At 44.6% G+C, this 27651-nt stretch overlaps 1 protein-coding gene across 12 annotated transcripts in view; it reads right to left on the reverse strand.

The window, feature by feature from the left end:
• CPLANE1 (ciliogenesis and planar polarity effector 1) overlaps nt 1-25610 on the reverse strand; it is a 193163-nt gene extending 167553 nt beyond the window's left edge. For 11 of the 12 annotated variants that reach the window (XR_005292954.2, XM_038401863.2, XM_043514513.1 and 8 more), the window contains exons 1-5: nt 25191-25601; nt 21085-21230; nt 19529-19664; nt 19181-19300; nt 13836-14068 (exon numbers count right to left, since the gene is read on the reverse strand). Coding sequence is in view for 11 of the 12 variants with exons in the window: in XM_038401863.2 (XP_038257791.1) it covers nt 13836-14068; nt 19181-19300; nt 19529-19664; nt 21085-21165 (570 nt within the window). In the remaining variant the exon portion in view is untranslated. Of the gene's footprint in view, nt 1-13835; nt 14069-19180; nt 19301-19528; nt 19665-21084; nt 21231-25190 lie in introns of all 12 variants that reach the window. The other variant, XM_038401861.2, reaches the window with a different exon arrangement.
• Nucleotides 25611-27651: the final 2041 nt, after the last annotated feature.

A 27651-nucleotide genomic window follows, 5' to 3' on the forward strand; every position in this document is an offset into this window, starting at 1 on the left:
GAGTGTTCAGTCATTGCTGATGTAGGCCTGCTTTGAACCGATGGCCCAGAGACAAACTTCCAAATCCAAACACATAATTACACTTCATCTAGCCTCTAGAAAATGTTGACATACTGCAGCACCCTTTAGCATTGTGTTTTTAAGCAGCCAGCAATCAGTTTCACAAACGAGGGGTCAGATTTATAAAGATATTGAGGTACCTAAAGATACAGATAGGCATCTAATAGAATTTACTAAGGCTTTGTCTACACTTGCAGTGACATATAGCTACAGGCGGAGTGAAAGGCAGGTTGTGCCAACAGTGAGGTGTGCCGCAACATGTGGTGGTGAAAGGCTCTGGCAAGGGGGAGGCAGCGCAGAAAGACTCCAGCAACAGGGAGCCGACAGACCCTTTCCTTGCTGCCTCTCCCCTGCCAGCCCCCCCGAGCCTTTCATTGCAACAGGGAAAGATGCTTGCAGAGGGATGCTACACTGTTAAAGTCAGCGGTGTGGACGTGGGAGGTACTGCTTTGGAATGTAGAGAGCCACACAAGGATATTTTAAGATTTTAGTGTGTCTGTACTCTACTTGCCTAAGCAGTGCCTTCTCATCTTCATACGCCTAGCTAGCATGTGCATAAATACCAATGGTGTCTATACCCAATGTAAAGTGAAGTGTAGACCTACACTAAGTGAGTGAGGCATGTAACCCCCACTGTCAGACAGGTGCCTACAGATTGTGTCTCCCTGAGACCAAAAGATTTTTCACTAGCAATGTCCATTGGTCTGCACATGCACCCTGTGTCTCCTTGTGCTCTTAACGCAAGGCATAAAGGGAGATATGGACCTGTTTCCCGGTTCCTTTTCTACCACAAATGACTTAGAAAAGGATCCAAAAAAGTGGTGGAGGGTGGGAAGTGGAATACCCACAGAGACCACACATTTCAAAGAATTTCAGTCACTGTGAGATAAATAGCTTTCCTTTCTTTGAGTGGTGATCCCTATGGCTATTCCACTGTGGGTAACTTGCAAGCAATATTCATTGACAAGAAGGATGCAAGGAACCATGCAGGACTGCTGTATTGAAGGATGCATCTGCTGAAGAAGCTTGTACCATAGCGTAATGTCTAGTGAAGATATTCACAGAGCCTCATGTAGCCACTCTACCCATCTCCAGGACAACAATCTGAAGAGAAGCCATGATGCAGCCTGGGCTCTGGTTGAATGAGCCCTCATATTTTGAGGGGCAGGAGTCTCCATCAGCTCATAGCAAAGCAGGATGCAACTTGAGATCCATTTAGAATGTCTCTGTGAGGAGAGTGCTTTCCCTTTATCCAGAAATAGAAATGAAGAAACTTGGAGATTGCTTGAAGGGTTTTGCCCTTTGCAGGCAGAAAGCTAAGGCTCAGACATCCAGAGAATGGAATTTCCTATCTTCCCTGGCAATGTGAGGCCTTGGGTAGAATACAGGCAGGTGTTGATTGCTGACAATTGCACAGGCAGAGAGCTGAGATACAGACCTGACTTCTTTAAGGAAAGAAGGTAGTTCAAGATAGTAAGGATCTCCGAGTACTCTGGGAGATATCTCATCCCGATGTGCAGAAAGAATAGCAAATATGGCAGACAACCAGCTTGGCTTCACAGAGAAATCTTTGGTGAGCTTAAACACAAAAAGGAAGCTTAGAAGTGGAAACTTGGACAGATGACTATAAAAATACAGTTTAAAAATTACTTATTGAGCATGCAGAGGTGTAACCAGGAAAGCCAAACCACAACTGGAGTTACAGTTAGCAAGGAATATGAAGGGTAACAAAAAGGGTTTCTACAGGTATGTTAGGAAAAAGGTGGTGGTCAGGGAAAGTGTGGGACCCTTACTCAATGGGAGAGGCAACCTAGTGACAGATGATGTGGAAAAAGCTGAAGTACTCAATGCTTTTTTTTGCCTTGGTCTTCACAGACAAGGGCAGCTCCCACACTGCTGCACTGGGCAGCACAGTATGGGGAGGAGATGAGCAGCCTTCAGTGATGAAAGAACAGGTTAAGGACTATTTAGAAGAGGTGGACATGCACAAGTCCAATGCAATGCATCCAAGGGTGCTAAGGGAGTTGGCTGATGTGATTGCACAGCCATTGGCCATTATCTTTGAAAACTCATGTCGCTCAGGGGAAGATCCCGGACAATTGGAAAAAGGCAAATGTAGTTCCCATCTTTAAAAAAAGAGAAGGAGGAGAATCCAGGTAACTACAGACCAGTCAGCCTCACCTCAGTCCCTGAAAAAAATCATGGAGCAGGTGTTCAAGTAATCCATTTTGAAGCACTTGGAGGAGAGGAAGCTGATCAGGAACAGTCAACATGGATTTGCCAAGGGCAAGTCATGCCTGACCAACTTGATTGCCTTCTATGATGAGAGGGCTTTCTCTGAGGATATGGGGAAAGCAGTGGACATGATATACCTTGACTTTAGCAAACCTTTTGATACGGTCTCCCACAATATTCTTGCCAGCAAGTTAAAAAAGTATGGGTTGGATGAATAGACTATAAGGTGGATAGAAAGCTGCCTAGATCATCAGGCTCAAGGGGTAGTGAACAACACTCAATGTCTAGTTGGCAGCTGGTATCAAGCAGAGTGCCCCAGGGGTCAGTCCTGGGGCTGGTTTTGTTCAACATCTTCATTAATGATCTGGATGGTGGGATGGATTGCACCCACAGCAAGTTTGCGGATGACACTAAGCTGTGGGGAGAGGTAGATACGCTGGAGGGTAGAGATAGGGTCTAGAATGATCTAGACAAACTGGAGGATTGGGCCAAAAGAAATCTGACGAGGTTCAACAAAGACAAGTGCAGAGTCAACTGCACTTAGGACAAACGAATCCCATGCATTGCCACAGGCTGGGGACCGACTAGCTAAGCAGCATTTTTGCAGATGGGGATTACAGTGGACGAGAAGCTGGATGAGTCAACAGTGTGCCCTTGTTGCCAAGAAGGCTAATGGTATATTGGGCTGCATTAGTTGGAGCATTGCCATCAGATTGAGGGAAGTGATTATTCCCCTTTATTCGGCACTGGTGAGGCCCCATCTGGAGTATTGCATCCAGTTTTGGGTCTCCCACTATAGAAAGGATGTGGAAATTGGAGAGAGTCCAGCAGAGAGCAACGAAAATGAGTAGGGGGCTGAAGCACATGACTTACAAGAAGAGACCAAAGGAATTGGGCTTATTTAGTCTGCAGAAGAGAAGAGTGAGGGGGGATTTGATAGCAGCCTTTAACTACTTGAAGGGTGGTTCCAAAGAGAATGGAGCTAGGCTGTTCTCGGTGGTGGCAGATGACAGAACAGGGAGCAATGGTCTCAAGTTAGGGATATTAGGAACAACTATTTCACTAGGAGGGTGGTGAAGCACTACAATGGCTTACCCAGGGATGGGGTGGAATCTCCATCCTTAAAAGGTTTTTAAGACCCGGCTTGACCAAGCCCTAGCTAGGATGCTTTAGTTGGGGTTGGTCCTGCTTTGAGCAGGGGGTTGGACTAGATGAGCTCCTGAGGTCTCTTCCAACTGTAATCTATGACATCAATGATTGTGATGCAGCAGCAGAAGGAATAGGCTATAGTCTCCTCACTGGTCTCTGTTTTCAATGCTGTGGTTCATACTGCCATTGTTGTTGTGAACACAGTGTATGGCAGTAGCACTGCGGGACACAGTAACTCCTCTGTCACTTCTTGAGCTTCGGTATTGTGACAGAGCTCTGTCCTTGTCTCTATGGGTCCCGCATTATCTGGTAGATTTCGCTAGCCTCAGAGGCTCACTGTGGCCCTCCACGTAACCCTTCTCTCGAGAGAGAGACAAGGGTCAGTCTACTGAGCCATTTTCATCATAAGCCAGCGAGGGAGGTGAGGAGAAGCTATCCTCCCTTGCACAGCTGTTGTCTCCCAGTCTCAGTGATTAATCGGGGGGAGAAAGGGGGAGACCGGGCCCACCCTCTACTCTGGGCTCCAGCCCAGGGACCCTAATACTATCAGCTATGGTAGCTGACCTTTTAGAAACATGATATGTACAATTCCCTGGGCTACTTCCCCTACAGCAACCCTCACTTCCTCAAGCTCCACTTCATCCTTACCTCAGGGCCTCCTTCCTTGTGTCTGATATGGTGTGTACAGCTCAGTCTCCCCAACAGCACAACTTCTTCCCACAGCTCCTGACAGACACCCACCTGACTAACTGGGAGGCTTTTAACTAGTTTCAGCCAGTCCCTGATTGGGACACCTGAAGCCAATCAACCTAGCATTCTCCCTGCCTTCTGGAAAGTTCTTAATTGGCCCCAGGTGTCTTAATTGACCTGGAGCAGCTGTCATTTCACTTATCGTGGTACCAGGGATTTGTTTAGCCTGGAGCTAATATAGCTATCTCCCATGACTTTTCTATAGCCATCTGGCCTTGTCCCATCACAGTATATAAATACCCAGGAATCGCAGCATCGCCCTTGAGTCTTTGAGCATATGGAGAGAATCTTCAGTCTTTGCAGAGAAGAGTTTGGGCCCCTTGAATTGTGAATCTTCAACTGTGGATTGCTCTTCCCCAGAGAAGCCAGAAAGATAGAGCCATGACACCCTTTTCATCACTTCTCATCTTCCTGCTGTATCCACAGAGTCCAGCACAACTTGGAGGGCTGTTCTAGATATTAGTTGACCCTCTGATACAAGTGCTGTAAATTGTTTTTTTCTCATCAGAAATAAAAAGCCAACTAATTCAAAATATTGTGTAATTATAATCATATTTAGTCAGCAAGGCTTCAAAGTTGGCTATCCGCAGGTGTAGTGTAGCTGTGGAATAAGCCTTGCAGCGGAAAAGGTAGAGCCTCTTCCGGTACTTATAAAAACTGTATTCTTAGGTTGCTGTTATCTGCCCCATTCATGGACTGAATCGACTACCAGCGAATTGGGTGCTGGATGGGAGAAGAGGAACTCTGTGCCCTTAACTGGCACATTTTTTTTGTCAGACCTCTTGCATGTTGTTGGAACAGTTGCAGGGGTCTGCCAAATGGACTTGACAGGTTACATTATCACACCGTTCATGCGAAGAGCGATTTTGGAAGAAGAGGATGTGTTCAGAATGTCCAAAAGTTTGTGCTGTGCCATGAGGACCTCTTCCAGAGAGAGGTCTAGAAAACTCACCACCCTTTTAAATAAGTCCTGAAATTGTTTAAAATCATCCCCACTACTGGGGGGGAGGAGGCATGACAGTGTCATCTGGTGAGGATAATGACAGGTGGGTAGGTGGTGTCCCTTCCTGGTCTGAGGATTCTTCTTCTTCCTCTTCATCCCTTTCCCCTGCCGGTTCCGAGGGTGCTGTACTGAGGGGTACAGGCGATTGCTGTGTTCTCAGTCTGGATGTGGTAGGCAGTCCTTGTTGTGGGGGGGGGGTATGTTGCCCATGGATTCCAGTATACACATTGGGGTGGAAAGGGCATCGCTGGGCCCCAGGATTTCTGGAATCAGTATAATATACCCCCTGAGGGGGTCCCGTTTTGAGCGGCTCTCCGTGGGAAGAAGATTGTGGAGGAGAGACTATTTGCCCTTCCTTTGCTCCACCTCTTTCGAGCGAGGAGGCTAAGTGCAGTGGCAAGGCTTGTCTAGGTGGGGTCTGGGCTTCAGGCTCAGATGCTGGTCTGAGAGGCTTCCCGCCCCACACCCCAGCTGCCCATCCCACACCTGGGACTCTATGCCCAACTGCAGTTGCAGGCCTTGGGTCCTGGCCGAGAGTTTGCTCCGCCCCCAGCTGTGGCCCCAGCCTCGACCCTCTTACCTGCGTCATCCCCCCCATCTCCCCTGGAGCTGCTAACCTGCTCCTGGCTCCATGGGAGGGACAGATAGATGGGGTAAGGAACGGCATGAGGTACAAAGTTTGGGGACCACTGGTCTAAGGGGACTGTCCGTGACTCCATGGTAAGACTGTTACAATGATCCAGGAGTTCACATTTGTTACTGGCTTGGTGAAATCTAATTATAGAACACACCACCAGTTTGACGTGTCTGCCCTACTTTTGACAGGTTGCCCTGAGGTAGGCACTCACCATCATGAGCCAGTCTAAGCAGCATGACAGATGAGTCTTTTCCCTCCCTTGGATCTGGGCATCAGGAAGTAACAGAAGTAGAAACTGTGACCCTAGTGTTTTGGTGGAACCCTCTCCATTACTCTCAAAGCCAGTAGAGTGGACTTGCTTGAGGAGCAGCCACTCCTGAGAGGAGTCTCTGAGGAGGGATGGAGAGTGGGGGAGGAGGTGCGGAGAGGAACTCGATGGCATAACCCAATCTGACCATGCTTAGGACCCAACTGTCAGTAATGACAGAGTCCTAAGTATTGTGAAAGCAGGCCAGCTTGTCCCCAAAGGGGGGAGATGAGGAGCGGCAACTGGAACAGTGCTCTGGACCAAGGAGTCAAAATGGTCACTTGGAAGGCACCGGGGAGAGGGTGTGGACTGGCCAAAACTCAACCACAACTACTTTCTCTGGTGGGATTTACCTCTCTTTCTGGGGTAGTCCCACTGCCTTGGAGAAGGAAAAGTCTGGCCCAACATACACTACGGAAAATACTGCTGCTTTTGGACTTTGTAGTGGCGTCCCCAAGGAGCCCTGGAGTTCCTGAAGAAGTGCAGCATCTTGTCAGCTGTATTCGAGAACAGCTTTTGCCCTGGAAAGGCAAATCTTCAATGGCTTGCTGGACATCGGGGGAAATGCTCAAATTCTACAGCCAGGAAGCCCTCTTCATGGTGACTGCAGAGGTCATCACCCTGGCCAAGGTGTCCACAACAGCAAGGGTGGACTGCAAGGACATCTTAGCCGCCAAGCAGCCCTCAGTGACAAATGCCAAAATTCCTCCACAAGGCCTCGGGCAGCTATTCTGCAAACTTACATCGCTGTCCAGTTAACAATATCATACTTGGATAGCAAGGTTTGCTAGCTAGCAATTTGCATCTGTAAGGAGGAGATGCAAGTCCATAAGGTCCAATCATTTAGAGTCCCTATCCTCAGGGGTGGACTGCTGTTCACCACAGTTACAACTAAGGAATCTGAAGAAGGATGGGAGTAAAACCCCTCAAATCCCTGCACAAGAACAAAACAGCGCTTTTCCAGGCACTTAGCCACAGGCACTATTGAAGCCAGCATGCTCCAGAGGGTCTTAGCCAATTCAAGGAGTGCATTGATAGGGAGAGCAACATTCCCAGGGGAAGACAGCTGTAAATTGTCTACCATTTTGTGGGTATTCTCTTGTAAGAACTCCACCTGCATACCAAGTGAGGCAGAGGAACTCAAGATCCCAGAGATAAGAGCAGAAAGAGTAGAGGGAGCAAATAGGAGGTCTGACTCATCCATCACCAGAACCAGGCATGGCTGTTGGAAACAGTATTGATCCCAGAAGCAGTATCAGTCCTGAAGTGAACAGCAGTACCGGAGTGTCTGACGGTACCAATGTTGAGGATGGTGAAAGCTGCCACAGAAGCATTTGTAGTGCCAACTACATTGGTGCCAAGGAGGTTCTCAGTACTGAGGTCCCCTGTACCAATCACAGTATCACACCTACTTCTACAACCTTTGGAACTGAAATACTGGGGTGTGGTCCAGATAGATCCCAGGATTCAGCAGCTTGTTCAATCAAAGGGGTTATAACTGACACAGCCCTGGCAAAATCCTGGAAACTAAGGAGAGGTTGGGACCGAAAGGCAAAGGTGGTCTGTAGCTGCCTGGTATGCCACCGACGTGGAATCAATCAGTACCAGCATCTCCCCCGTCAGTACCGGACTCCTGGAGGCCAGAGCTGGCATCAACAGTGTAGGGTTTCTAATCTCCTTCTGTGTACCAGTTATTAAGAAGAGACAGGTTACAGTTATAGGGGATTCGATCATTAGAAACAAAGATGGCTGGGTTTGTGATGACCAGGAGAACCGCATGGTGACTTGCCTGCCTGGTGAGAAGGCTGCAGATCTCTCGAGATATCTAGGTAGACTTATGTATTGTGCTGGGAAAGAGCAGGTGGTCGTGGTACATGTAGGTACCAATGATGTAGGGAAGGATAGGAGAAAAGGTTCTAGAAACTATATTTAGGCTGTTAAGTAAGAGATGGTAGCATTCTCTGAAATGCTTCCAGTTCCACGCACAGGGCCAATTAGAAAGACAGAACTGCAGGGTCTCAATGTGTAGATTAGAGGACAGTATAGGGAGGAGGGGTTTAGATTTATTAGAAATTGGGGAAACTTTTGGGAAAGGGGGAGCCTATACAGAAAGGATGGTGATAGTAACTGTGAAATGTTTAGGGAGATTAGAGGCTATAAAAATAAAAAACAATAATAATGGGGGATTTCAACTATCCCCATCTTGACTGGGTACATGTCACCTCAGGACGGGATGCAGAAATAAAGTTTCTTGACACCTTCAATGACTGCTTCTTGGAGCAGCTAGTCCTGGAACCCACAAGAGGAGAGGCAATTCTTGATTTACTCCTAAGTGAAGCAAAGGATCTGGTCCAAGAGGTGACTATAGGTGGACTGCTTGGTAATAACAGTGACCATAATTAAATTTAACATCCCTGTGATGGGGAAAACACCACAGCAGCCCAACACTGTAGCATTTAATTTCAGAAAGGGGGACTACACAAAAATGAGCAATTTAAGAAGATATAGTGCCAAAAATGAAATCCCTGCAAGCTGCATGGAAACTTTTCAAAGACAACATAATAAAGGCTCAACTTAAACGTATACCCCAAATTAAAAAAGGCAAGAGAACCAAAAGTGTGCCACCGTGGCTAAACAAAGTAAAAGAAGCAGTGAAAGACAAAAAGGCATCTTTTAAAAAGTGGAAGTTAAATCCTAGTGAGGAAAATAAAAAGGAGCATACACTCTGGCAAATGAAGTGTAAAAATATGATTAAGAAAGTCAAAAAAGAACAGCTAGACAAAGACTCAATAAGTACTAGCCCCATCTCAAAAAGACATGTATTGGAATTGGAAAAGGTTCAGAAAAGTGCAACAAAAATAAATTAGGGGTATGGAAGGGCTGCCCTATGAGGAGAAATTAATAAGACTGGGATTTTTCAGCTTGGAAAAGAGATGACTAAGGGGGGAAATATGATACAGGTCTATAAAATCATGACTGGTAAAGAGAAAGTAAATAAGGAAGTGTTATTTACTCCTTCTCATACCACAAGAATGAAATTAATAGGCAGCACATTTAAAACAAAACAAAAGGAACTATTTTTTCACACAACGCACAGTCAATCTGTGGAACTCCTTGCCAGAGGATGTAGTGAAGGCCAAGACTATAACAGGATTCAAAAAAGAATTAGATAAGTTCATGGGGATTGATCCATCAATAGCTATTAGCTAGGATGGGATCCCTAGTCTCAGTTTGCCAGAAGCTGGGAATGGGCAACAGGAGATGGATCACTTGATGATTACTTGTTCTTTTCATTCCCTCTGGGGCCCCTGGCACTGGCCACTGTTGGAAGACAGGATACTGGGCTAGATGGACCTTTGATCTGACCCATTATGGTCATTCTTATGTTACCAGGGAAATGTTACCAACTCCGTGGGTGCTGCGGGGCTGCAGCGTCCACGGGGAAAAATTAGCGGGTGCTCTGCACCCACCAGAAGCCAAGATCTCCCCTGCATCACCACCTCCTCCCCAGAGCACACTGCGTCCCCACTCCTCCCCTTCCCAGCACACACACCACCACCCCCTGTCCACCTAACAGGTGTTTGGTGGTGCTTAGGACTTTCCGGGAGGGAGGGGGAAGGAGTGTGGACACGGCACGCTTGGGGGAGGAGACAGTAAAGAGGCGGGGCCGGGGCAGGGGGGGTGGGGGTCGAGCACCCATGGGGCAGAGGGGAAGTCTGCACCTGTACCAGCACCTGCTCCATGCCAATCCATGTATTTCCTTGGAGAGGTAGAAGAGTCACCCCGAAACCTGGAGTGGTCTCAACTGGGTTCATGTGAACTTTTCCTTGGTAAAGTTGATGGGGAATGGCTCCTCTGTTTCTAGAGAGAGGTGCCTGCTCCGGAACATGAAGTGGCAGCACTCTCAGAACCCGAGGGCAATCTCTGACCTGATGATGGCCTCAGTTCCAAAGCCAACCACATGACCTGTTCAAGCAGGTGCTGCTGCAGACGAAGGTCCCAAGTCACTGAGTCTGTTTCTTAAACAAATCAGCAGATCGTGCAACACAGGCTTCTTGTTACCCTTTAGGTCTAGCTCGTGTGATCTTTTTATGGGCCTTGGCCTTTCTAATTTTGTCCCTACATGCTTATGTTTGTTTATATTCATCCTTCATAATTTGACCTAGTTTCCACTTTAGGGAATCTACCTTCTGTCTGAGGATCCTCTCATGAGTTGGGTCCCTGAAGAGGGACAGGGAAAGGGGTTTTGTGGCAAGAAGGAAAGGAAATTCTGCTGTGTAGCCTTGGCAACTCCAGGGGAGTCCCATCAAAATGATCTCTTGGCAGGAGGCTGGGATTGGGAAGAGGACAACGATGAGGCAGTTTGTCTGCTGTGCTGCACCCTCTAGTACAGAGGTGGGCAAACTACAGCGCAGGGACCACATCCGGCCCTTCAGATGTTTTAATCTGGCTCTCGAGCTCCAACTGGGGAGAAAAGTCCAGAGCTTGCCCGGCTCCAGCCAGGAAGCAGGGTCCAGGGCTTGCCCTGTTCTGAGCGTGCCATGGCTCCACGCAGCTCCTGGAAGCAGCAGCATGTCCCCTCTCCGGCTCCTACATGTAGGGGCAGCTAGGGGGCTCCATACCCTGCCCCAAGCGACGCCCCCACAGCTCCCACTGGCTGGGAATGAAGGCCAATTGGAGCTGCAGAGACGGTGCCTGTGGAAGGTGCAGCTAGCAGAGCCGCTTGGCCATGCCTACACATAGGAGCCGGAGGGAGGGGAGACATGCTGCTGCTTCCAGGAGCTGACTGAGGTAAGTGCAGCCCAGAGCTTGCACCCCGACCCCCACCCACGCCCCAACCCCCTGCCCTGATCCCCTTTCCACTCTCGAAACCTCTCTGTCCCACCCTCCAAGCCTGGAGCACCCTCCTGCATCCCCAACCCCTCATACGTAGCCCCACCCCAGAGCCTACACTCCCAGCCAGAGCCCTCACCCCCACATCCCAAACCTCAATTTTGTGAGCATTCATGGCCCGCCATACAATTTTCATACCCAGATGTGACCCTTGAGCCAAAAAGTTTGCTCACCACTGCTCTAGTTCCTCCTGAGAGGCTCATACGATTTCTGACAATAAAAAGGCTTAGGAGCAGAATGCTGCTTATAAGGAGATGGCTTGGATTACTTTCTCCAATAAGTAGGAGAGTATGGAGTATAAATAAGGCTGGAGTATAAATATCCAAGGAGTGCAGAGATTACATGAGTCCTTAAGGGGTGCAGGCTCATCAATTTTTTTGTGTCATGAAAATTGTTGCCCCTCAGAGGGGAAGTCCTCCACACTATCTTGAACCTCCTTGGGACACCCAGAGAAGCAATGCTATGAAGCCCGCCTCATGATAACCACCGTTGACCTGGCATGTGAAGCAGTGTCACAAGTGTTAACTGAAGCTTCAAGGGATGACCTAGCTGTCAATTTACCTTTGTCGACGATGGCTTGAAATTGTTATTTGAGTTCCTGTGGAAGTTTTTTGATGAATGCAGATAATGTGCTGTAGTTAATAAAGTCATACTTAGAAATCAATATATGATATTTACAATGCAAAACTGAAGACTGGGAGAGGAAGAACTCTATTTCATCTAATCATTTGGTGCACTTTTCAGAGGGAACAGACCTAGGCTGGTGCAGTCTGTTACATTCAGTGATGGTCTGAACCATCAAAGAATCTGGGGCATGGTGTGAAAACAAATATTCTGCCCTCTTACTTTTTCCTCTGACTTTTTTTTTGGGGGGGGGGGAGGGGCACAAATAGCTAGGGAATGCCAGACCATTCTGGCTGGCTCCAGCATAGCTTTCCTGATTGGACGTGCCAGCTTGATAGAGCCTGCAGTATAGAGGATGTCAAACAACTTGTGAGTAGAGTCCTGGTTGATCTTCCTTCTCACAACACTCCCAAAGGGGCTAAGAATCTTTTCAATATGGTATCCTCTCTGTCTGCCCTCACACTCAGATCCTTTGACTTAGGAGGTCTGAAGTAAGGATCCCAAGAACCTTAACAGGGCCAATGAGTGAGATTGTGAGGATAAGGAGGATGTCATTGGTCCTGAGCACAGTAGTGTGCCCTGCTGGAGCGCAAGAGTGCCCAGGAGACTCTGGAATCCCTGCTAGGGCTAACCGTGCGTCTTGGAGAGGCAAAAGAGTCGCTGTCTCAACTTCTAGCTCACCAGATAAGTAAAAATATTAAATTCTGCCAGCTGAGCCATTGGTACGGTATGCCTTGCAATACAGTAATGACATACGGTGCACTGATGATGTGGATATCTCCCTAGAGACTACCAGTTCCAGGAGTATCCGCGACTCTGGGTCAGAGTACAGATCCAGGCCATAAAAAGATAACATACCAGGATCTAACAGTGGGGGAAATGAAGGGCTTCTACCCCTTGATGAAGCAGACAGTGCCAATTTTGGTTGGGTGGTGAATGTTGCTGCCACCAAAACCTCCTTCCTCCTGCTGTGGCACGGTACCTTTGGTGCAGCAGGCAAATCGCTCCTCTCTCTCTCTCTCTATTGGTTTTCGGGCTCTCTTGGACCTCAGTACTGGTGGTTGGGATCCATGCATCCCATGAATTCCTGACACATCCACAATGGGACACAGAGTCTTATTAGATTTGGAAAGAACAGGGGATGCAGTCCTCTTCATAGACACCTCGGGAGGGGATTTCTCCCACTTCTTATGAGGGTATTTGTCCTTACCCTCCTCCCATTGCAGGTTAGAGTATTTGGGCCTGGTTTCTGATGATTCAGAGTTATGGAGAATCCAGCAGGAGGGGTGCTACTAAGTACGTCTGCCAGCATACACAGGAAGCAGATGACCCAGGTTTGGACTGGGCTCTCAACGACTGTTCCATCAGGCGTCTTTGGAACTGGAATTTTCAGTATTGCTGGGTTCAGGGTGGAAAAGAATTACAAATATTGCACATGGAGGGAATGTGGGATTCTCCAAGCCAATATACAAATAAGTTGTGGGGAATCACTCATCAGGAAGACAGGGGGCAGACCATGCGAGACTTGAACTGGGGATCTTAGACATACTAAGCAGGGGAGAATGAAAGGGGAAACTCTGGGATTCCAAAATGCTAACTAACTACTAAAACTATCCAGAAGGTAAAACTAATTTACAGAAAAACCTGATTTGAAGCAGTAATTATAGTGAAGCTGCCAACTTCAGGGTTCTCTCTTAGGTCATGAAATGTAGAAAGGAATTGTAAAAGTAGTCAGCCTGTGTCTAACTTTATGCCCTTGGTTTGGCACAACGAGGCAGCACAGGCATGGACCAACAAATGCCACTAGTGAAAAATCTTCCAGTTTAGGCGCATGGAGAGCGTGCACACCCACAGTGGAATACTCACAGGGACTAAGAATTAAAATATCCCTCAGCACTTTTTTTTTTTGGAAAGACCAGAAGAGAATCTCAGGGTCCATTCCAAAATGCCTTAAGTAAAGCAGACTCTAAAGTTCATGGCTGTGACCAGCTATTGTTCAATTCAAAATCATTGCCATGTTTGCTAAGATTCTCCACAACCAGTATCTAACTCAGTTTACTTTGTAAAGCACAAATAGGAAAGTTACTATTTCATATTAATACGTATAGGTATTCTAATGATTTTTAGATTTTCAAAAAGCACACGGCATGCAGTGCTATTTTATATTTTTTTTTTACCTCATTTTTGATGAAATCAGCACTCATTCCAGTTTCTTTATCTTCAGAGGAAGGCAATATAACTGATTCCTCAGGAACAATTTGTGACCAACGCCCAGCCAGTGAAGTATTTTTAGGAGAGGAAATATTTTTGCATTCTGTGCTCTCCCACAGAAAGACACATGCAGTCGGAGTAACAAGTAGCACCTTGTTCCCATCTCCTGAGACATACAGGTACAATCTCATGGAGCATTCTGGAAAAATAATGTGTCAGAAAAGTGACAGTTTTTCAGTATCCACAGATTTGCACAAAGATTTTACTAAAAAAAAGTTATGAGTACTAACTGAAATCAAACCAGTTTTTAAAAAAAAAATATTTTAAAGAACATTTAGTGAGTTCCATACAAAGACACCACATACGAACAGCAAGCAGTGTTGTTAAACGTATCAGCGCATGAGTCTCTCCCTCCATGGTCCACTTCACCCAAGAGAGGTGATGGCTAGGAGCCAAAAACCCTAGGTTGGTGCCCTCAAAGAACAGAGGGAGAATACCGATGCAATTGTCCTAAAACTGTGACAATATGTTCCAAGTGTAACCCTTGTGTATGTGAGACACAAGTAAGCGTGGTGGTATAATTCAAACAAACTTTGTTGTTGAAGTAAGCCTCCAAATAGACAAAGGAGGCGGCATATATTACATCTCAGTGTAAACTGTAAACACAGAAAGCTTCACAGTAGCATCAATCCATATAGTAATGTCCTGTGTAAACATGGGGCAAGAGAAAAACCTGTTTTAAAATTTCTTTTGGAATTGCTTTATCATGATTGGGTTACATTTGAGTCTCTTCAGCCTTCTCCCTTCACTTACCACCCTTCCAAAATCCATGCAACACACAGCTTTTAAGTCTACTTTGCCTCAAGTGACCATGTAAACCCGTCCACTGACTACCCTCTTCTCCACCATCACAACGTCAATCTTATAGTGACTGTTCTAAAGATTCTAAATTTCCATCTTCATAACTGTGGATCCCTCCATTCTGCCACTGATGGCAGACTTGATGTCCCATTTATCTGCTTCCTCTATGACCATCTCTGCATTAACCTTCATGTCATAAGAACAGAATAATGGCAATACTGAGTCAGACCAATTGCTATCTAGCACAGTATTGTGTTTTCCAATGTGCAGTACCTTGCATTTATCGACACTGAATTTCATCTGCCATTTTGTTGCCCAGTCATCCAGTTTAGTGAGATCCCTTTATAATTCTTTGCACACAGCTCTGGACATCATTATCTTGAGTAATTTTGTATCATCTACTTTGCCACCTTACTGTTCATCCCTTTTTCCATACTGTTTATGGATATGTTGAACAGCACTGCTCCCAATACAGATCCTTGTGGGATTACCTCATTTACCATTCTCCACTGTGAAAACTGGCCATATATCCTTATACGTTGTTTCCTATCTTTTAACCAGTTACTAGTCCATGAAAAAAAAAAAAAAAAAAAAAAAAAACCACCTTCCTTCTTATCTCATGATGCCTTAGTTTGCTTAAGAACCTTTGGTGAGGAACCTTACCAAAGGCTTTCTGAAAGTCCAAATACACTATATCATCTTTGCCCACGTTCGCTGATCCCCTCAAAGAATTCTAACAGATTGGTGAGGCATGATTTCCCTTTATAAAAGCCAGGTTGACTCTTTCCTAACAATCAGGTTCATCTATGCATCTGATAATTCTGTTCTTTACTACAGTTTCAACCAATTTGCCTGGTACTGAAGTTAGGCTTACCAGTCTGCAATTAGCAAGATTGCCTCTGGAATTTTTTTCAAAAATCAGAGTTACATTAGCTATTCACCAGTCATTTGGTACAGAGGTTGATTTAAGTAATAACTTAAGCACAGTTGTTAGTCTGGCAATTTCATATTTGAGTTCCTTCAGAACTCTTGGGTGATCACTACCTGGTCCTGGTGACTTATTTAATTTATCTATTTCTTCCAAAACCTCCTCTACCAACACCTCAGTCTGGAACCTAAAAAGAACAGCTGGAACCTTCCTCATATCATCTTCAGTGAAGACAGAAAAATAATTCATTTAGCTTTTCTGCCACAGCCTTGTCTTCCTTCAGTGATCCTTTTGCACCTCTACTACCCACTGGCCCACTTGATTGTTGAGCAGGCTGCCTGCTTCTGATGTACTTTAAAAAACAAAAAAATTGATGTTAGTTTGTGTGTCTTTTGCTAGTTGCTCTTCAAATTCTCTTTTGGCCTGCCTAATTATATTTTTAAACCTGATTTGCCAGAGAGTTTATGCAAACTTTTGTCCTCGGTAGGATTTGACTTCTAATTTTTAAAGGACGCCTTTTTGCCCCAACCACCTCTTTTACTCTGTTGTTTAGCCATGGTGGCATTTATTTTATTATTTTTTTATTAGGAATATACATTGAATTTGAGCCTCTATTATGGTGATTTTATAAAGTTTCTGTGCAGCTTGCAGGCATGTCACCCTTGTGACTGTTCTTTTTCATTTCCATTTAACTAGCTTCCTCATTTTTGTGTAGTTCCCCTTTTGAAGTTAAATGCTATTGTGGTAGGCTTCTTTGGCATTTATCCCCCTACAAGAACGTTAAATTTAATTGTGCTATGGTCACTATTACCAAGCGGATCAGCTATATTTACCTGCTGGACCAGATCCTGTGTGCCACTTAGAACTAAATCAAGAACTGACTCTCTCCTTATGCGAGACAAGCTGCTCCAAGAAGTTATTAACAGTGTTTAGATCATTAACAGTATCATTAACAGTGTTTTTTTATCTCTGCATCCCATCCTGAGGTGACATATTTCCAGTCAATATGGGAATAGTTGAAATCCCTCATTACTGAGTTTTCTGTTTTTGTAGCCTCTCTAATCTCCTTACCATTTCACAATAGCCATCACCATCCTGATAAGGTGACTGGTTGTATGTTCCTACTGCTATACTCATTATTCAAGCATGGAATTTCTATCCGTAGAGATTTTATGATACTGTTTGAGTCATTTAAGTTTGTTTTTTTTACTATTTTTGACTCTATGCTTTCTTTCACGTATTGTGCCACGCCCCAGCCAGGGTGACCTACTCTGTCATTCCTATATATTTTGTATTCTGGTATTACCATGTCCCATTAATTTCATCCTTCCATCAAATTTCTGAGATGCCAATTATATCAATATTCTTATTTAATACCAGGCATTCAAGTTCTCCCATCTTTATATTTAGACTTCTTGGATTTGTACACAAGCACTTATAAAATTTGTCAGTATTTAGTTGTCTACCTTCATGTGAAGTAATTGAATGGTACTGTTTTTCCTTTGACTGTTTCTCTTCAGCTCTTACTTGTAACTTTATAGTAAAGAGGAGGGGATAGAAGTTGATAGAGATCCACTTTAAGAAATCTTTCCCTAAGGGATGTGTCTTTCATAACCATGTTCTTCCACACTTGTCAGCTTTCCACCAACCCTTAGTTTGAAAACTCCCCTACAACTTTAATTTTACATGCCACCCCCAATGGATGGAATGCCCTACCTGAACTGGTTCCTCACTATTTAAATTCCTCCTGAAGACCCACTTTTCTGAAGACTACAAGAAACTGACTAAGTCCTCTACTTACCTATTTCACTTATCTCATGAATGAACTGCTCCTTTATGGAAAGACAGGCTTGAATGCTGAGAGAGAGATGCAAGGATACTAGAATTGAAGCTAAAAACTGGGATGGCGGAGGATGAGGTTGAACTGTGTACAGAGAATTTAGTGTGTTTAACTTTTAAAAAACAACAACAACCATCAATGCATTCTGTCCATTTTCTACTTGATCATCTTGCCTGAATGATAGTTTCCTCGGTATTTGGAAAGCTCCTACCACATTTTGGGTGCTATCAAAATCAAAGTCAACAACTTTATTTGTAAGTCTTATACAAAAATAAATGCCAATGACACCAAGAAATCTTAAATTTTAATTGAAGAAAGAATATTTTCCTCTCTTTTGCCTTTAAAGGTGAGAACTGGCTGAGAGACGGGGGAGCGGCTGCTATAGAGAGGTGAAGAGAATAACTAAGATCTAGATCTCTTTGGAAAAGATGTTGCATTTTGTTAGAGTGTTGTTGGCTCAGGGACAGAGCTATCTGAAGTGAGCTGTAGCTCACGAAAGCTTATGCTCTCATAAATTTGTTAGTCTCTAAGGTGCCACAAGTACTCCTTTTCTTTTTGCGAATACAGACTAACACGGCTGCTACTCTGAAACCAGAGCTATCTGTGTAACTAAGCCAACTTCAGCAGCAACATTGAGTCTTCTTGTCTGATCCCTGTTGTGAAGAGGCAGGGACAGCCAGAAAGCTGCTCCTGATGCAGGCAGAAAAAGAGAGATAGCAGCCCCATCTCAGACTAAGATATACCATCTGTCAAAGATCCTGTTGTCAACAGGAGATACTGCACTGGCAGATCCCTTAGGTATATTGGCACAGCATTACTGCTGGGAAGGGGAACCCCTTCCTCATGGCCATCCATGGGATGAGGATGAATGGGGGAAGATTCCAAAGGGGCATTTCACGGGGACAGGAGATCAAGTGGTGGGTTCAATGGAAGCACAGATGTCTCCCTTACTACCTTACCTTGACCTTTACCATTACCCCCATGGTTGCCTCCAAGTTCACCCACAATTCCTCAAAATGGGCACTTTTCTTCAAGTTCACCCTTCAGGATGCAGTCCCCTGGAAACACTTATTACATTTGTCATGATTACAGGGCTAGAGGCAACTCTGTCCCCTCTTCTGGTCTCACTGAATGTACAACCTCAGATGTTAAGGCTCATGTCTTCACCTCTCCTAGGGTGGAATCCCACAAATCAGGCCTTGGGCTGTGTATCAACCTTCATTATTCAGCAAGTCTCCTCTTCTGGGGCATGTGACCAGTGGCTATCACAGGTGACTAGACAGCTCTCTCAAACCAAGAAGTGTTGTTTAATTTTAACTGCAGGAACACAGCACTTTAAAACATTAAAGGATCTATATGCATGTCTATCTTACTCTCATCCCCACCATCCAACCATCAAAAAAAAATATATATTATATTCATATATTCTGATTAAGACAGAATCTTAAGAGTTTGGAAATCCAAAAATCTAATTAACATTTCTGTTAATAAAAAGATTAAGGTTTGCTAAGGGTTAGCTTAGCATACCCAAAATACTAATTAGATTTACAACTCTCTCTTCTGCCAAATAAAAAGTTAGTCATTATTTATTAAATAAAATTCAATCACCAAGAGGAAGATCTTTGTCAACATTTGTTTTCTATTTTTAATTTTAATAAAAAAGACAAATTGGAAAGTCCTACCTTGTGCTGCTGTAACCACCGTACTAGATTCTTCAACTGCTGGTACAATTTTCAGATCGTCCTGGTCTTTATTCCAAAGAAATAGTTCTCCTGTTGTAAGTATTCCTGCCAACCAAGCACCTGTTTTCATAGGGGAAAGACTTCTTAAATTGTTTTACCATAAAGTATTTAAAAATTATCTTCCCCCATTTTGTCCCCAATCCTTCAAGCGTCTCTGAACTAGCAGATCCTGTGCTTGTGTGGAGACAGCTACAGTATCAGAGCCTTTTACAGTACTGCATGTTTCCAAATTGTTGCAATCTTAAATGAAAACAAAAATTTGAATTGGAACTTGAGAAAATACTTAACCATTTCTTGATGTTGCTAAAACGACAACATTTTTCAACAGTGATTGAAGTCGAGGAATTTTCTTCTTTGTCTTTCCTGATAACAGGTTAATTTCACTTATACTTTTATCATCTAAAAGAAAAATAGCTTCTTTTTCCTGTTAAAAGGAAAAAGGAATATTTCAGTTTTCAAAAATACTTATTTTCTATTTTTGCCTGAAAATTGATGCAGATATAGATAACTGTTAAGACCAGTAGGGAAAAAAAGTTGTTGTTTTTTTAATCAAGTAAATGCAAAAGGCTAAAATGAAATTCACAGTTAAGCATTCAAAAATCATGCAGTGCTGAAATTGAAACTTTAACTCTGCCTTTTTGCACATATCCATTACAATACAGGGCCAAATTCAGTACTGACTTATGCCAAGGTTGAATTTGGCCCATCATTTTTAATTAGCCTGATCCCACAATCCTTATTCCCACTTACCTGAATAAGACTATGTGCCTAGAAGATGCAGGATTAGGCCCTAAAGATCTGATCCTATGTCTCTGAATTCAATCGGAGTTTTGCCATCTCTCTCAATTGAAGAAGGATCAGGCCCTAAACAATTCATACTATCTCTTAAATTTCAGAGTAGCAGCCGTGTTAGTCTGTATTTGCAAAAAGAAAAGGAGTACTTGTGGCACCTTAGAAACTAACAAATTTATTTGAGCATAAGCTTTCGTGAGCTACAGCTCACTTCAAATGAAAGAAAGAAAAATTCTACTATGTTAGATAACATTTGAACCTTTGTGTAAAAACTGTATTGTAACGTACATATGCAAGAAAGGAGAGCTAAGGCCATATGTTTAACTTTGCGTACAGCATTTCCTGCCTACTAAATGCTTAACCATGCAATATTGATACTACTTTACTTAGTTTTTTACATAACTTCATAAATTGTTTTAAAAGAAAAGGATACAGTAAACTTGTGTCCATCAAAGTCATTAATAAACTGCATATTTGTTGCACAGGTGCTAGCTGGCTAAAAGGCAGTAGTGTCTGTCACTATAGCAGGTTAAGTATACATTCCCATATCTGTGCATGTATATACTCTTATAAATGTATAACTAAAGAAATCTTTAAAGTAAAATAAGCAACTTCCACTCCTGGCTCCAGGCCCTTGCTATCCCCCATAGCACATTATTACAAAAATGTCAGAATAGTTGAGTTCTGTTATCCCAGGGTTGTCCCAGGGGAGGAATAAAATCTCAAACACTGTGTATTTTTCAGTGCATATAACCAAACAACACTAATAGGAATTATTATAATTAAAAAATTATATTAACTCTTGTGAAGCATACAGCTATCAAAAGATGTTCTCCATCAGGTACTGTGAGCAATACTGAAACTTTGGAATGAAGTCAAAATGGCAGCAATAAATCCAGTGATTTGTCGTGGTGCTTCCTAACTTAATAACCAGTAAGGGAATGGTTTAGAAGTGCCAGAGTTTTTTGTAAACTGAGTTGCTAAATAACTGCCACAATCAAAACTATGTTTAATGTACAGTTAGGTTTAAATAAAAATCTACAGACTCTCACCTGTCCCAGCCAGGAGATTCGAGGCCAAGGTTTCCTATGTTTGATACATGTAGAGACTAAAACATCTAACTTAATCTCCATGCTTATTAGCACTCCCAGTAATCACAACAGTTTAAAAAAGACTGAAGGGTTGTCTGCAAACATACCTGTAAAAGATTGAAAAAAAAAAAAAAAAAAAAAGTTGTGTTCTGAATTTATATCTTTCAAAAACTAAAATGAAAACCAATTTTTAATTTCCACATACTACATAAACCACAAACATAATTCCCAAGCATTTTTATTATCAAAATAAACTTGAATTGTGGATTATTTGCATTTGTGAAATACTTTTGGGCCCATTTTATTAACTTTTGGGCCCATTTTATAGTATTAACATGCAACATGGTTTTTGGTTGACAAAGTATATAATCAATGCAGGCTAAATATGCTTAGCTAAACCTTGGCTGTTCTAGCCCTAAGTTTAAATACCAAGCAACATTAGTACGTTTCAGCACAGAACGCACCAGAATTACCATGATACAATTGCTTAAACTCTGACATTTTATGGTTCCACATAATATACATTGAACTGAAGTAATCTAACTAATGTAAAGAAATGAACGCAGCACATGCAAGTAAAGGTGGAAGCTGTGAAGAAAGGCATATAGATAGGTAAACAATATCACATTAAGCAACAGCACTGTATAAAACTAAACATCATAGGAGTGAATCCAACAACTCAAAATCATAGATGCCTGCTTCTCGGTACAAATGCACCTCTAGCACAATTCACTATTAACAGGACCCTACCAAATTCAAGGTCCATTTTGATCAATTTCACAGTCATAGGATTTTTTAAATAGTCAATTTCACAGTTTTAAATGTTTACATGTGAAATTTCACAGTGTTGTAACCATGGGGGTCCTGACCAAAAGGGGGTCAGGGAATTGCCACCCTTACTTCTGTGTTGCTGGTCTCAGGAATACTGCCTTCAGAGCTGGGCAGTCAGAGAGCAGTGACTGCGGGCCAGGCACCAAGATCTAAAGCCAGCACCACCAGCAGCAGCGGCACAGAAGTGAGGGTCCCAGGGTCTGGGCGGGGCGAGGGCGTTTACCATACCTGCAGGCTTTCCCAGCAGCCTCCTGCCTGGGTCAGGACTCAACAGCTGGAGCTGCAGCCTCCCACCTGGGCTGGGAGTGTCCTGGCCAGCAGCAGTGCAGCTTTCTGCAGCTAAGAGAGGTTCCAAGAAGTGGGTCTGACCCAGCTCTGGGAGAAGCCCCTGCAAGGTAAGAGCAAGTCCTGTCCCTCCCCAGCCTGGGCTGGGACTAGCAGATGGTACCCAGCCCATCTTAGGAATCCCTGGCTGGGGCACCCCCACCCCAGTCAGATTTCATGGGGGAGATCAAATTTCATGGTCTGTGACATTTTTCACAGCCATGAATTTGGTAGGGCCCTAATTATTCATCTAGCAAAGTATCCAGAGTGAGGCACACCACATTCCACAATGTAGCCTCACCTTTATGTGACATGACTCTCTGAAACAACATATCCCACTATATAATGCTTTGATCTGTATTACCAAGGGAGCTGCTCAGATGAAGTATTACATGCAGAAGCCTATCTTTCTATAGGCTGCTCAAATCAAGACAATATGTCTGTGTGGGGCCAGATCTCCAATCAATAATTAGTTGTATCTTTATCCCCCTCTAATAGCTACAGCTAATGGAGTTATTTTTCTAGCTCAAGCAGTACAGAATCATGGTTTGAGCACTAAAGGCCCCATAATCAGACTCTGAGAATGATTCAAATGGAGAATTCAAATGATTCAAAAATCTGAGAATGATCCACTAAAACAGTGGCACATCAATATGGGGCTTGAACTCCAACAGAACTCAGAGGCCTTGAATGAGCATCTTCAGATAAGAGAAATATGTAACTCACACCAGCAGAGCTTAAGTCTTCGTTGATAGTTTAACAAAAGAGGGTAAGTGTTTACTACAGTTGACAGCTAGCTGAATCAGTACTGGATATAGTTTGAAACAATATACTGGAACCCCTTGTCTTGATTCTGTCATATTGAATGTGTGTTTGTATGCTTTGAGATGTCGCACACTGGGACCTATCGTATGCTGCTATACTGAAAGCAAGAGGGAAATACAGTTCAAGATAGTACACTATATACCAGAACACATCAAGCAAGGGCCTCCTCCATTCAAGACAGCACATCACACCATAATACTCAGTGTCTCTGCACTGCTACGTTGATACAAAAATTATTGGGTGAGGTTCTTTGGCCTCTGTTGCATAGGTCATACTAGATGATCAGCATAGTCCCGTCTTGCTTTAAAAATCTATGCACTGAAGGGCATGCACATGACTTAAATCAAGGTGGTGTAGAATAAATATGAAAGTAAAGAATTAGAGTTAGTTTCAGTTTGGTTAGGAAATATAAGTATTGTAAAGGAAGGTATTCAGAATAATGAGCTACAAGCCCAGAAGGAATGAAGTAGGGAGGATGCCTGGTTCAAAGAGTAACTAATGACAAAGGGAAGTTTCTAAAAAGAAGACCTATGACCAATAGGGGGTGACTGCAGATGGTTTTAAATAAGACAAAGACTCTGTCTTAGAAGAAGCCAACATGGACTTTCCCACCCCACATATCAGTGTTACCTCAAAATTGGGGCATATACAACAGAAAAACTGTTAGTCTGCAAGAAGGATGGGAAGAGTTAAGAGGAAAGACCTTGGTGAAAAAGGAGATAGTAAATTTTATCTGGATTAAGACCAGAAATAAAGGCTAACTGCCCAAATTGGTATTTAGCTTGTTATTGATCAGGAATGTCTTCATTTATTTGTTGATGGGTACAAAAAAGTATGAATTTAGAGTTCTTTGCCAGACTCTATCAGATCATGCTTGAGCACACCACGATGAGACAGTTGGGCTAGGTTCAGCCTATTTGTAATATATTGATCACATGCTTATGAATATTTTGTTACTGTATTGCAGTGATGGCCAAACTTTTCCTGTCATGCTCCCCCTTACGATTAATGAAATCTGTCCATGCCCCCCGCCTGCACAGTTGACTCAGCAAAGAAGCTTGGACTGAAGGCAGAGCTGGGGGCAGAACTAGAGATAGGGAACGAGCTGGGGTTAAACATAGAGCTGGCCTAGGGGCAGAGACGGAATGAGGGCAAAAATGGGCTGGAGGCGGGGCAGAGCAGTGGCTGGGGCCAGAGCTGGGCTGGGTGCGGAGCCAGGGGTGAAATGGAGCTGAGGCTTGGCTCAGAGCAGAGCTGGTCTGGTTAGTGCTCCCTCCCCGCCCTCCAAGGGGGCTGGCCCAAGCCCTGCCGTGCACCCCAATCCTTCCTCCACATCCCCCCCAAAGGGGGCATGCCCCCCAGTTTGTGAACTACTGTGGTACTGGATATAGTAACTGCTCAGCCTTTAGGATTTAAAGCTATTGTATAAAATACCACTTGGCCTTTGGACTTAAAGGAATGTATGCTTAAAATTAATGTTTAATGGTCTCCAATATTAATATTCATAACTGTAATTATTAATAATTCCAACAAATGGTGAATTATGTGCTAAGTCCCATTACCTCAAAACTCTCATACTAAAGGCAGAAGAGGATGCATTGTTCAAGGCAGCACCCCACACCCTACATCAAAGATAAGGGCATGACACAAACTGGGTCAAACTACCTTTGCATTGGTGCAGATCACACCTACCTCCATGCTGAAGTAGAGAAAAGGTATGTTATATGCCAGGCCCTGTTGCCTCAACCTCAAAAGCATTGGGGGAAAGGATGTGTCGCAGGCTGGCACTGTTACCGCCGTGCTGAAGGGGGTGTTGCGTTGTGGTGCTGAATATGAGGGGATGCAAGGTCCCGTCCCTCCCGCCACTGAGGGCCCCTCACCCACCTCACTCGCCTCGCGATGTGCCGCAGAGACGCGGGCGCAGCGCGCGGAGACGTTCTGTTGTCCCCGAGCGGTAACGGCCGCGGGGCCCACAGGGCGGGCTGTCCGGGCCCTGGCAGCACAGAGCGAGCCGGCCACCCTCAGCCCATGTCCCCACCGCGGCCCGTCACCACGGAACGAGCAGAGGCTGCCCGTCCCACACTCACCGCGCTTCTGCCCCGCACAGCGGCTGCCCTACGGGCCCGGCCACGGCGGCGTCCGCCCCCCCAGTTGCCGGCTGCGTCCAGAGCGAGAGCTGAGTGGACTGGAGTGCGCAGCTGCGGGCGCGCGAGGCGGGGAATGAGCAACGGGTCGAGTGGCTCCCTTCGAACTCCTCCTTTGGCTTTGGCGCGCGTTGGGTCCCGTCAGAGCAGCCCGGCCGAGGCGGCAGCGGCTGCTGCTGCTGCTGCTGCTGCCCCCGCCCCCGCAGCTGGATGCGCTCCCTCAGGGGGCTGTGCTGAGAAATCGGGGCCCGCAGAGGACTAGTACGAGCGGCTCATGTCCGCGGGAGGAGGCACGGAGCGTAGCGCTGCACACGCCCCAGCGTCCTTCCCCTCAGTTAAACGGCCATCTCAACAAACGCGCCCCACAACTGCTGGCTCCTCAAATATAAACCTTGCAGCAACCCCTCCCCTGCTTTTCATCGATTGGCATTGGCTGGTGCAGAGCTGCTGGAACAATGCATACAGTGGGGGGGTGTTGAGAGCTATTATATTGAACAAAACCGTAAACCGTGTATCAGATGGAAACTACTTCAGATCAGGAGGTCCTGCTGCAACCCGAACACCTCTAATTCCAGCATCTATGGGCTGGTGTATTTGCAACAGAAGATTTGTTTTACCCTAGCCTGTCTGCAAGCGTTTTCCTCTAAGTCTGAAGGAGAAGGTTTGAAAGAAAAAACATTCAACCAGTTGTTTTCATGTTTTGGTTACAAGCTATATTTTTGAAGTTGTAATCAATAGTATAACAGGATAATATCTAACAATGTAGAAAGCTACCCACAGTCTGCATTTTCCTTTTTGTATAATGTCTCAGCTACAGATGATTAAATATTATAACATACTATACTTTAGATAAGAGAAGGAAACTCATATGCAGCATATTGGAGTTGCAGCTAGCAAGGGATGTGAAGGGTAACAAGAAGGATTTCTACAGGTATGTTAGCAACAAGAAGAAGGTCAGGGAAAGTGTCAGACCCTTACTGAATGGGGGAGGCAACGTAGTGACAGATGATGTGGAAAAAGCTGAAGTACTCAATGCTTTTTTTTGCCTCAGGTCTTCACAGACAAGGTCAACTCCCAGACTGCTGCAGCACAGTATAGGGAGGAGGTGAGCAGCCCTCAATGGTGAAAGAACAGGTTCAGGACTATTTAGAAAAGCTGGACGTGCACAAGTCCATGGGTCTGGATGTAATGCATCCGAAGGTGCTGAGGGAGTTGGCTGATGTAATTGCAGAGCCATTGGCCATTATCTCTGAAAACTCGTGGCGATCGGGAGAGGTTCCGAATGATTGAAAAAAGGCAAATATAGTGCCCATCTTTTAAAAAGGGAAGAAGGAGAATCTTGGGAACTACAGACCAGTCAGCCTCACCTCAGTCCCTGGAAAAATCATGGAACAGGTTCTCAAGGAATCCATTTTGAAGCGCTTGTAGGAGAGGAAGGTGATTAGGAACAGTCAGCATGGATTCACCAAGGGCAACCACGTCCCAACTCTCTGCCCCTTCCTTGGCATATATCCCCAGGATAGGTTTTAGGGTTCCATTGAATCTTTCAACCAGTCCATTGGCGTGAAGGTGGTCGGGAGCCATTTTAAGCTGTTTCACTCCACACGCCTTCCATAGCTCATTGAACAACTGCGACATAAAATTTGCCCCCCAATCAAACAAAATCTCCTTAGGGAAGCCCATTCTGCTGAAGATGGTGAGCAGGGCTCTTGCCACTGTTTCAGTTTCTATGTTAGACAGCGCAATTGCCTCAGGATACCAAGTGGCAAAGTCTACCACCACTAAGATATTGTTCATGCTTCTGGGTCGCAATCTGGGCCTCAATTTCTTTGTCTTTTAATTCCAGGGCTAGCTGCCTCTCTCTTTCCTTCTCCTGAGCAGCTTGTTGAGCTAAACTCTGGGCTTCCATGGCTTTTTTGTAAGCAGCTTTTTCCCTGGCAAATTGCACATTAATCTCCATTTGTCTTAATTCCATCTGTCTTTTATGTTCATTTTCCTTCTCAATAATCTGCAACCTGTGCAGTTCTAGCTTCTTTTGAGCATCACTTTCACTCATTTTGCTGATTTTTCTGCCTCTATTTCCCTACTCAAAATAAGCAAACAGAAAATAACAAACCAGTAAACACTTTGTCTGTTCTCCAGCCACCACACTTAAAACTCACTCACTACCAGTGTCTCAAAGCAATCAGCTGTGCACAGATCCTGCTCGACGACACCACTGTGATGGGTTCAGTCACAGAGACCCCCTTGAGACTGTCACCTGACCGTGAGCCCATTTTACCTGCCAGCTTGGGCCTCCAGAACCCTGCCTTGTTGAGCCAGACAGGCTAGCCTGCTGCAACACAAACCCAGGTCTGGTCCAAGCCCCCAAAACTGCAGGCTTTAACACAACACTGCTCTGCAG

This window comes from Dermochelys coriacea, chromosome 5 (assembly GCF_009764565.3).
Source record: "Dermochelys coriacea isolate rDerCor1 chromosome 5, rDerCor1.pri.v4, whole genome shotgun sequence".
Classification (NCBI taxonomy): domain Eukaryota; kingdom Metazoa; phylum Chordata; order Testudines; family Dermochelyidae; genus Dermochelys; species Dermochelys coriacea.